The sequence below is a fragment of the Rhinolophus sinicus genome, chromosome 17 (genome assembly GCF_057876585.1).
Source record: "Rhinolophus sinicus isolate RSI-liver-muscle chromosome 17, RSI-T2T, whole genome shotgun sequence".
Classification (NCBI taxonomy): Eukaryota; Metazoa; Chordata; class Mammalia; order Chiroptera; family Rhinolophidae; genus Rhinolophus; species Rhinolophus sinicus.
The window spans coordinates 9,764,557-9,776,671 of record NC_142517.1 but is presented as its reverse complement, the minus strand read 5'-3'; the positions used below and the strand labels follow the sequence as shown (position 1 = coordinate 9,776,671).

The 12,115-nt window shown below is 34.2% G+C and overlaps 1 protein-coding gene across 5 annotated transcripts in view; it reads right to left on the bottom strand.

The window, feature by feature from the left end:
* The window catches only part of CRYZL1 (crystallin zeta like 1), a 33,292-nt gene that overhangs the window by 12,699 nt on the left and 8,478 nt on the right, over positions 1-12,115 (bottom strand). For all 5 annotated transcript variants that reach the window (XR_016019591.1, XM_088793840.1, XM_088793842.1 and 2 more), the window contains exons 2-6: positions 11,928-11,999; positions 9,650-9,727; positions 7,674-7,746; positions 4,699-4,743; positions 3,041-3,109 (exon numbers count right to left, since the gene is read on the bottom strand). Coding sequence is in view for 4 of the 5 variants with exons in the window: in XM_088793840.1 (XP_088649966.1) it covers positions 3,041-3,109; positions 4,699-4,743; positions 7,674-7,746; positions 9,650-9,727; positions 11,928-11,999 (337 nt within the window). In the remaining variant the exon portion in view is untranslated. The remainder of the gene's footprint in view (positions 1-3,040; positions 3,110-4,698; positions 4,744-7,673; positions 7,747-9,649; positions 9,728-11,927; positions 12,000-12,115) is intronic.

Sequence of the window (12,115 nt, the reverse complement as noted above, 5' to 3'; positions counted from 1 at the left end):
AAAATTAGAGTTGTGGTAAACTGAATATTTCCCCCTGCAAATCTTTAGGAAACATACTGAAATTATTTCCTTTTCCACAAAATGCTGGCACTGCAATAGAGGTTAGAGCTTATCTAGTTTGGCAGCTTTGTTTATAGACATAGTAAATGCACCCAGGATCTTGCCTAAAGGTCATCTGCAATTAGTGGTGGTTCTTAAAGTACTTCCTTTAAACAATACAGACATTTTTACTGTATTTTCTTTCTCAAGGACTATCTGAAATTGTTGCTCTATACGTTGGTGGATTTTTAGACTATAATCCTCCTGATCTGTGGGAAAATAAAAGGTCATTGTGTGGTTTGCTTGTCTTAGCTTAAGCTTTATAGCTAGGAAACTTTGGTGTTCTAATTTTCTTTTCTCTTTCTGGTCCGTTTTATAATTCTCCAGTTTTCAGCAATACCTACAGGAATGGGCCTTTTTTGTTTCTTTTTTCAACATGTAACCTTCTGTAACAATTTAGTTTACAGGACTTAGCCAAAAGTCAAGCTTGGGAATCCAGATTAAAGGTTTTAGTTGACTCCATATTTACAAGGTTCTCAAAAGAATATGGGCAACAAGGGCCCAAAGAAATTCTGGGGTCAAAGTCTGTAGTTTCCCATAAAGGAGCCAGGGTTGGACTTCCATTTTCAAACAGCCTACTATCAAAATAGCTATGGATCAGAGACTTTCACTGCATAGTATTTGAAAGTGAACTTTACTTTCAATGGAAGGCACATTCTAACCTTAAAACACATATAAGTAAGCACAGTCCTCAGATTTCTGGAAAACTACCTTTTGAAATTAATTTTTAATAAAATAATATGGTATTACTTGGAAATTTTAGACATAGTAAATGTCATTAATTTAAACATGGGTTATTTGCAATTTATAATATTAGAAATGAAATGACAAAATCAGCTATCTAATTTTAGCATTTGCTTTCCCAGTGCAAGTTACTATATGGACAAAAAAGTATAAATTTACTATTTTTAATAGTCCAAATCCAAATTGGCCATCTGTCCTCCCAAGGTCTGATTAGGGATTGTATCATTTAAGAAAAGACTTTGGAAAAATTTTAATGAAATACTTCAAGAACACAAAAGAGTATACATTGACTTATCCATAAAGTACAAGAATAACATGAATCGTAGTATAAGAAACAGCTGATTGGCAGAACCGCCTGAGTCCTGGGGTCCACTCTGATCACATCCTTCTTCTTTGCCCACGAAGGTAACGTCCAGCTGATTTTTCCCCCCCTGATTTGTTTATTTTATCATGCATACATTCTTATAAGGGCCAGGTAGACATATAAGTCATCAAGGGTTTTTTTTAAAGGAAATTTGAGCCATTCTTAAAATAATTAGACACCTTGGAAATGTCAGGTTTTGTTGGAAACGTTAGTAACACAAACCTGATTTGAAGCTATAGACTTTGTCTTGTTTTTATGAGTTTTATTTAGCAACTGTCACAGATCTGGTAGCATCTAGTAACCTATCTTCCTCTCACCCGTTATATTTGGAATTGAGATGAAATATAATAGAGCTGTTTAAGTATTCTAGACTATACTTTATATTTAAGTATCCCCTGATTTATGAACTGAGTTGTATTCTAAAAGTTAATTTGTGAGTTAGCTATTTAATTTCACTATAGAAATAATGTACATAGGGTTTTTTATCTTTGTTCTCAAAGTATAATTGATTCACAAAGACCAGCTTTTTTATTTTTAAAACAAATTCAAGATGTTATGCAGTTTTACTCCTGTGTATTTTAGTGTTCACCTTTAAATAATACGGACATTTTCTGATATAACTATAATGGTATTTTCATAGATGACAAAATTATCAGTAATTTCTTAGTGTCATCTAATACCCAATCCATGTTCAGATTTCTTTATCTCGAAAAATCTCCACCTTATATTTCATCCCTACATTTTCTTTATATCCTTAAGTAACATATGTTTAACTTTGTATGTTTTTGAACTTTATAGAAATAAATGGTTTATACCGTTTGTATTCTTGCTTTCTTCACTCAGTACAGTTTGTGAGATTCATCCATCTTGATATGTTTGGGTCTTATTTATTTTCACTGCTGATTTGAATTACCATCTAGGACTATCTTTAGTTATCCATTTTCCCGGTGATGAACATATGGGCTGTTTCCATTTTTATTTTACAATTTACAAACTGCACTATCATGACCTCTTGTGCATATCTATGGGTGCACAGCAAGTTTCTGTGAGGTACAAAACTACCAGTAGGATGATTAGGTCTGAGTATGTAGCATTACCTTTATTAGACAATGCTAAACTATTTCCCAATGCAGTTGTACCAATTCCTGCTCCTGGTGCAGGAGAAGTCCCACCGCTCCACAGCCTTCCCGACCCGAGAAATGGTTTAACTTTATAACTCAGTCAAGCTTGTGGGTGCACATGTCATCTCAAAGGGGTTTTAATTTGCTTCTCCCTGATTACTGAGGAGATGCAGCATCTTTTCACTATGGTTTCATGAAGTGTGTGTATTTATATTTATTTTAATTTAAATATTCAAGAAGTAAATTACTATAAGAAAAATAAAAAATTAACATTTCAGTTAAACTGAATACTTGTCAAAAGATATTAGCAATAGAAAGCAAACACAAGTGTTCTTGATTCTTTCCTGTATCAGACTCTACATGTATTTAGATTTTTCAATTAAAAAAATTTTAAATGAACATTTCCAATTTCAATTAATAACCAAGAGTAAGAAGTAAAAATATTCTAATTAGGAATAGCTCAGAGCCAAGGGAGAAACTGCTTCCCAAACCTCTTACCACGAGCAGTATAAACGAAACTTAAGGTTCTATATACTGCTCAGTATGAATATGAATTTTATGATGCTACATTATAAGCCGAGGTCCTCACATGACCAGCCAACAGTTATTTCCGATGTACACTCACGGTAGATACAAAGACATCAAAATGTCACTACAACCACACAGCAGTGAAGTAGACTTATCTGAGCTCTGAGACTGAGCCGCCACATACCCAAGTAATGCTCATGTACTCTAACAACTTCACAAAGTCCAGGGTCTTCAGAATCCAGGGGTAAAATTCCTGAAAATTAAAACAAGAAACTTAAGGGAAGCTATCCCCAAATGCATAAATTCATTCCTAATGAGATGCTGGTAAGAACCAGTCTAAATTTTGTTCAGTGGAATTTTGAGGAAGATTCCAGTAATTAGTAGTGTAGGAAAGGGAAGGACTTCAGAAATATGAAAGGGAAGTGGATATTTCATTTTCTGACACAAGCATTACATCATCTGTACTACCTTTTTCTTTCCTTTCCTCCCTTTTCTTTCACCTCTGAGTGAAGGTAAAGACAATGGCCAATGTGAAGAGCCAACCAGAGTCTAGGGGGCACCTGAGTTCCTCATTAAAACTGTGCCCTTTGTATATCTGAAACTAATAATAAAATAAAGTAAAATAAAATAAAAATAATTTGAAAAGGAGAAAAACAACACAAAACTGTCCTTGGTGCACAGCTACCTTCCCACAGTTTGGTTCTATAAGATGCCTCAGTATGCTTCCAGTAAAATCCCATTTTCTCCTAAGCTAGTCTGATTTCATTTTTGGTCTTTTACAAAAAAAATCTTGAGTAATACAGTGTCACTGATTTTTTGGCCAGATAAATAAAATAAGAAAGACAGAAATAATAAATTCTTCAAGAAAATATACGAGTCAAAGACAATAATATTGTAGGAGGCTAACAAAAGCATGCCTACAAATCTATCTTTTCTTAAAATTTTAAAATTTTTATTAAATTTATTGGGGTGGCATTGGTTAAATTACATAGGTGTCAAGTACAATTGTATAATACATCGTCTGTAATACATCGTCTATGTATTGTATTGTGTGCTTACCTCCCAGAGTCAGTTCTCCTTCCATCACTGTACTTGTATACTTGACCCCGTTTTCCCTTTTCTACCACTATCACCCCCTTACCCTCTGGTAAACACTATAAACTGTTGTCTGTATCTGAGTTTTTGTCTTACAAATCTTTTCTTAACAGCTTCAAGCATGCCATCAAGTTCAACAATTTCTAAGTTTATATCAATATTTTCCATAGAGAAATGGTCATTTCAAAGTCTACTACTCCTAAAGTTATACTTCATATGCTTGTGTGACTGTCTAGGACACAAGTATAAATATATGTATTTGCAAAATAGTATTAACTGTGGATTAATAAAAAACAACAACCAGTAAATGAAATGTTTCTAGTTTTACAAGAGCAGTGAGGAAGAAGTCCTGTATAATTCAAGTTGATGTGGGGAGGGGTGCTTCTACAGCGTACAGCCAAGTCAGTCAGCAGTCTTCAAGTAGATGACCTACGACTTTTCTCTAGACTTCAGTCTAGCCATAAACAGTGGCCCTGTCCGGAAAGGGCTGAACCAAGCATAGTGACAACTATGGTCATCCTTTTCATCACTAATATTAGTCCATAGCCACATATTGAAAAGTTTTACATGTTCTGCTATTGAGATCAAACTCCCAATTCCCTTCATCAATGAACATGTGAGAGCAAATTTCAAAAATCAGAACGTACTTGTATATGAAGCAAGGTCACAATAAACATTAATAATTGTACAGAAAAAGGAAGAGATGACAGTAAAATAGATGAAATAGGACTGGGAATGATAACTTACCGACTACTTCATCATCTGGTTGAAAGAATGATACCTTGCTTCCAACTAAAGCATGAAGGAAATTCATAATTAGTATTGAGGTTATTAAATATAATTCTTATTTAACTATTAAAGTAAATAAAAAGATTCATGGGTTTCTAAAAAGTCAAGAACTCAGAGAAAAGGCCAGAACTTCTAGGACATTTTGATGATCTATAAGGACTACTGGATAGAACACTTCAAATGTGGATTCTCTACAAAATTTTCTACAAAATCTGGGCCACGTGGCTTTTGGCACCACAGAGAAAAACGTCCCTCAATTTAGCTAAGGGTGAAGGACAACAATCCACAGCATGGCTCCTACGATGGCTATGTTGCTTTCCACCCCTCATGTGGTTAGCCTGATTTTCTATCATTATTTTAGTTGCAGAATCTCAGACACACAACAGGATATTCTGGTAAGAGTCACATATAAAATTACTTTGATTTGGGATTATGGAAATAAATTTAGACTGGTGCCAAGAAATTTTTTGGAACTATATTGAGATGAGACAGTTACATTTTCTCTGCACATGTAGAGAAAAAGCCTCTACCATCAGTCAATTCTTTAGAATATTTTTCTTCAAATAGTTACAAGAGGAAGAGGGGGGAACCAAACATTACTGACTGTCTACTTATGTCCAGCATGGTAGTGTGCTATCACATTTAATCTTCCTGGTATACATGAGGTAGGCATTATTATTCCTATTTAACAGACAAGAAAACTGAGGTGAAGCAGTAATCTAGAGGAGGACTCTTCGGCTGGCTCTGTCATCAAAATGGCCGCAGAACTCATTTTTGGTACTCAACAAGGACCTCTAAGTCTGACATTCCTATTTTCAAGGCCTCCTTTTACAGTTTGTTCTTTGGATCCCTCCTGTGCCATCATCTTCCAATAACTTTGACTTCTGATCCATTGTACTTTTTTCCTTTTCCTACTCATTCTCCTCCTCCTGGGATCACTCTGATACTTTTTTCTTGGCTTCCTTCAGACTCCTTTGGATTGTCCCTAGAATAGTGACATTCCCAAGGGATCTGTGCTATGCATATGTCTCTCCTCCGTTATCCCCTCCCTGGGTGAGTTCATCAACTCTGTTATATTTAAAATACAACCTACATGCTGACAACTCTCAAATATATACAATTCCAGCATAGGTCTCTCACCTTTGAGCTTAAGCTCACATAACTGCTTACTACACATCTCCAGTGGGATATCACTTAGGTACCCTGAACTCAACAATCATAAATCTAAACTCACCATCTTCCTCCAAATCAAATCCTCTCCCCCTATTAATTGGTGGCACCAATTCATACCTTACCAGAATCCTGTTATTCCTGGCTCTTACCTGTTTTTAACTCCCCTGTTCCAGTCAATTATTAAGCCCTGCTGACTTGACTTCCTCAGTATTTCTTGAATATGTCCCTGTTCACTTTCGCCACCATAGCCTAGGTTATGGACTCTGTCGTCTCTTGCCTATTGGTCTACACTCCACCCAGTCCTCTTCCCTACAGGCTGGTTTGCCACACATCTATCCTTCATGTGGCTACTCTAATAATCTCCCTTAAAACCCAAGCTAACATGTGAGGCTCATCATGGGTCTGGCCCTTAGCTACCCTCCTGTCTCATTTTTAGGGGGAAGGAATCAGTATTCATATCATCATTAAAATATCTTGTTCACTATCTTTTATTCTTCTATGTTTGAAGGAGAATTTTCTTGACAAAATGCTTCTCTGTGCCAAGTACCTGCCTTACCTCCAAGGCCTGCCAAGAAGCTTATTTTGCTCCAGCAACACCAAACTCTGTCATTCTTACTACATACATCACATTTTTGTTACTTGCTTCTCTGCCTTTGCTCATGATATCCTTGCTGCTGGGTGGTTCTCCTCCTGCCTGTCCCTTACTTTCTGGCTAATTTACTCCAATAAGCCTTTCCTGTTTCTTCTGGCTAAGTTGGGCATCTGTCCTCAGAGCTTTCATAATAATCCACTCATATTTGTGTATCTGTCTCTCCCCTAGATTGTAAATACTTGGAGGGCAGGGACTTTTTCTTCTTTATCTTCATATACCAAGCACTTAGCAAGTGCTCATTAAATATGGAATAAATAAATGATTACTCATCTTCTGGCTACTATAATTCTTTTTTTAATTTTTAAAAATTTTCCTACAGTGTGAGCAGAAGAAAGGAGAGGGAACAAAATTATGATTTAGCTGTCTTAGAGGATTACATTGAGAAAGAGTATCAAATGTATTATGGGCTACAATTAGTCTAACCTATTATATTACACACTCATTCATTCATTCATTCATTCATTCATTCATTCATTCATATATGCAGAAAGAACAGATACTGACTGATCGTGAACTACCTATTAGCAGTGAATATGAACAGCAGGTCTATTTAGAATTAAATTATTTCAAGTACTCAGGTGTATTGCCCTGCACGTTAAGACCATCATTTACTAAATAAAACTTAAAATATTTTTTTATTTAAGGCAATCATAAAACCTTACTGGTTATTTCTCCCTAGAACCCATTTTTAGATGAGCAAACTGCTTAACTTTTAAACGCTCAATTTTAGGCAAACTTTAAAATATAATGTGAATTTAATGTGATTACCATATAAATTTTGGCCCAAAGCCAACTCACTCAAGTAATTTATGCTAGTTTGTAAACATCATAACAAGGATAACACTAGTCATTCTATTCAATATGATTACTCACAGATTTAAACACAGAATTCCTAAATATTTACTAAAGTGTAATAAGCTCTTTAATTATCAAATACCAATTAAGTTCTATTTTTCTTTTTAATTAAAAAAAAGAAAACATTTCTGTATAATTAAATTTTATATTTAAAGAAGTGTGTACGATTTTATGTGCCAGTAAACCAATTAGCTACTATGTAATTTCTTGTACTTTAGAAAATAAATTTAGATATTTACATCTGTAAACTTACCATCTAACACAATTCCAGCAATTTCTCTCCCAACAGGAAAGAAATCCTTCTCCATCTTCATTTCTGCAAGAAGCTAAATCACGACAAAGGCTGTTTATTGTCAAGAATAAATCCTGGCTTATTCTTATACAAGAGGAAAGCAAGAGCAAAAAATCAAACCACAGATAAAGCAAACATGATTCAATTTTTGGAATCAAGACAAAGCAAATAACTTCACAAAATAAGTTTCTCTACCGAGAGTTTGCTGAGGAATTAATTGATATGTATGATTTAGGTACGAGTATTATTATTCAAATCACCATTAACATACTTTAACATTCTCACTCTGACAAGCACGAAGAGAAATTATGGCCCAAATTTACCAGTCACCCCATTTGAGTGGGTTGAGGCGAGTTTGGAGAGGACACTGCTGAATAAGGGGCATATGTACAAAAAGGTCTCAATTCCCACACCCTTTAAAATCATCCCGTTTCTCACAAGTCTTGACTTAGGAAGCAGGCGGGAACAAGTGATAGATATACATAGAGAAATTGCTATGTAATTTCAAATTGGCATTTCTTTTAAAGGATAAATTATTTATTTTTGAGCAATTAGTATTTTGTTAGATTCTGACCAAATTAAGTACTTGGCTTTTGAAGTGACAAGACTGTACCCAGATAAGCCTGTAGTTTAAGTTCCTGTCATTTACACTTTTATAATAACACCAGAGCTGTGGGACACATTTGTCGGTATCACAGTATTTTAGGGACAGTAAGTAAAAAGAAATTGAAATAATTCTCTTGTATATTTTTTTATTTTCCAATTAGCTCATAGCTTGTGTATGGTTGCCAGAAAAGTCTCTTTTTCAGTGTAGAACTTCTTACATTTCCTTTTATATAATGTAAAAGAGATAACATGACACTCTTATAGAAATATTGGGTGTTTCACATTATTTCTTTTATGTACACTTTTATAGAGCTATAATCATGGTTATAGCAGTTGCACCCCGCCTTCTTTACTTACCATAGGCATTTTTTTTACATTACTACCGTTTTCATAAATGTTATGTTTAATAGTTGTGTAATATTTCATTGAACTGATTTTATTATAATTACTATTTCTTTCTGTTAGACATGAGATAATTTCCTAGACTGGGATTTTAATGAATTTTTCATAGTTTTAAAGAGAACACCGTGGAAGGGTGGAACATAACCCTGCAAACAAGGAGAAGTACTCGTAGCCCCAGTGAAAGGACTTTTGCATCTCACAAATTCATTTTTCAAGTCAGGCTCAATGGAAGCCTTTAATTTTGTTCTGTAATTTCCCTAAATGTGACTTCATTACAGAAAACGTTTAGATTCCTAGAAATTAGGGTGACATTATAATCCAATAAGTTAAGGGTCCAGTAAAACTATGGCATTAATCTTTACAAAACTGAGTAAACAGACCTGTTATATTTATCATTGCATATTTAACCATAGTCTACCATTGGAAAACTTCCCATGTATTTCATGATCGATAGCGGAACGTTATTGTGGGGTGTGGTGAGGTTGCAAATGTGTATGTATGAGAGAGACACAAAGAGAAATGATTAGAAGAATATGAACTCTATCTAAAGACATTAACTAGAAATATCTATAGAATATACAGTTAATAAATTAGTTGATTAGAAGTCTATGTTTTTACTATATTTATAAGAATAATTTCTTCCTTGGTTATAGGCTTTAGTAATTATAAATTCTTAGCCTTTCACACTGTAAAAAAGTTACAAGGTATTTTCATATAACAATATAAAATACATGACTTCAGTCAGACTAATGATTTACTTTAATGTAGAAATATAGAAATTCACATTAAACTTTTTCCTAGCTATTCTATTCTTCTGAGGATGATAATAATTTCTTGGCACTCAGAAATCAGTTATCATGATACATTTGTACAGTAAATATACTATGAAACTCTCATTTGACTTTTGACCAAAATGAAAGCACCAATACCTTTATATTTATCTGGCTCAGAGCACAGGCTTTAACTTGAAGTTTCACATAGTTATCCTCTGTAACAGGAAGATTTTCCTAGAATCAAATGATAACAAAACATCACACATTTCTTTGACAACATGCCTTTGTGTTGTGAAAATTTTCATACATAATTGAACAAAATTAAACAGACCCCAATCCTTATAGCTAACTTAATTGAAAAAGCTGTAAGTAATGATCCAATAGTATACTATCAAAAACAAAAGAAATTGGGGCCGGTCCGGTGGCTCAGGTGGTTAGAGCTCCATGCTACTGACTCCGAAGGCTGCTGGTTCGATTCCCACATGGGCTAGTGGGCTCTCCAACCACAAGGTTGCCAGTTCAACTCCTCGAGTCCCGCAAGGGATGGTAGGCTGCACCCCTGCAACTAGCAAAGGCAATTGGACCTGGAGCTGAGCTGCGCCTGCCACAACTAAGACTGAAAGGATAACAACTTGAAGCTGAACAGCACCCTCCACAACTAAGACTGAAAGGACAATTTGACTTGGAAAAAAGTCCTGGAAGTACACACTGTTCTCCAATAAAGTCCTGTTCCCCTTCCCCAATAAAATCTTTAAAAAAATAAAAATAAAAAATAAAAATAAATAAAAGAAATTTTGGGGTAAACTTTTTAAAAAGCCTTCGGTTACGTGTTTTGAAAATGTCCTCAGATACTGACATGGATATACTGCAGGTGCCAAAAAAATGTATACACGTGACTTGTATTCATCTTTTGTTATCAGTTTATATTATGTATTACAATTTTAATACCTTTTTTTCCTTTCTTAAAATGTGTATACATTTTTTTGGCACCCTCTGTATCTGTGTACACAATAAAGTTAGGATAACAAAGTAGAAAAACAAACACTGTACTGCATTTCAATCTAAATAATCTCAAAGCATCTAACCTTTACACTTAACAGGGATGTCTTTATATATATACATATACACATAACACATGGCCTTTACTGATTTTTGGAATTTCCTAATGCTATAAATGTAGTTCTTTAGTCTACTTGTTTATCTCTTATTTAACATTACCTTACTTAACATCTGTCACTTAACATTTCAGCATGCCCCATGGAATTATGGGGTCAAAATATAAATTTAATGAAACTTAATTACTCTTCCTATTCCACAGCTAGATATAATTTCAAAGGCAAAAAAATATTTCACTCAGGCACTCAATGTCTGCCACCTGTATTATTAAATATAATATCACTTCCTCTAAATAGCTATATCCCGGCACCAGTAATTAAAATACTCTCTTTACCTCTAGATAGATATGCCCCTAAATTAGATCAAAAGCTAGCTAAAAATAACTACTTGCATAGCCCCTCCTGTGGTCTATTAACCAGATCACCATGTTTGACATGAAAACAATATTCTGGGAGTATCTCTTTTTAAATCTCAGATCTAATAATATTTGGTGATAATATTTGGTGATATTATGAGGATATTCAATAATGTCAATGAATTTGTGGATTTTACTCATTGTTGTGTGACCCTGGAGGCTATTCTTTCTGAGCCAATAGAACCTCTTAGACTTTCATCTTGACTTAATGGGAGAAGCCAAGCTGTCTGAGATTTAGACTCCTGACCTAAATGACTCTAGAGTTAGTGAAAGATAACAGAGAAAAACTGGATTGTGGTCATGATCCAGAAGTTGTTATTACTACTAAGAAATATACAACTATGAAATATAAATAGCACTTAGTATTCATCCCTAAATTTACAGTGGAATGATTTTGGCTTGCCGCAAACCTTTCAAACAATCACGAATATATGATAATTCTCTTACTATGCTTAAAGTGATAAAAAGCTAGTAAACATTTAAAGCTTAGTGAATAAGGCAATTTTGCAAAGCTCAAAAATTTGTGTGGAAAACAATGCTTTTCCACCTTTTTCATTTCACAATTTAAGAATTTTCTGAAATATGGCTACAATCTGGAAAGTCACTTTGTTGTGGTATTCAGAATAACTTGAGTTAATTTTGCAACATATAAGACTACTAAGTTTGTTTTGTTTTCCTATTATCTATATACCACCACCCTGAGGAACTAAAAACTTTTTTGTAGCAACTGTCTCAAAAATATAATTGTATTACAATATGGACCACCAGCGTTATATAAGATTAAAGGAAAGTAATTTGTAGAGTTTCATTTAAGTTCCACTCAAAGTAACTTCTAACAGATCATTTAAACCTGGGTAAATGTACTTTTCTTGTTCCATTTAATGATTAAAGAATTTTTCTTACCCTTTCTTGAAATACAAATGTTATTTCTTCATTTGTAGAACTCTGTTGAAAATATAACCCTTTCATAGTCACCTAAAAAAAAAAAGAAAAATATACATGAAATAAACAAACCAACAAAATGTCTTCCGGATCAAATGAAAGCAAAAATTGAAAAATAGTGCTGGCGGGGGACGGCCCGGTGGCTCAGG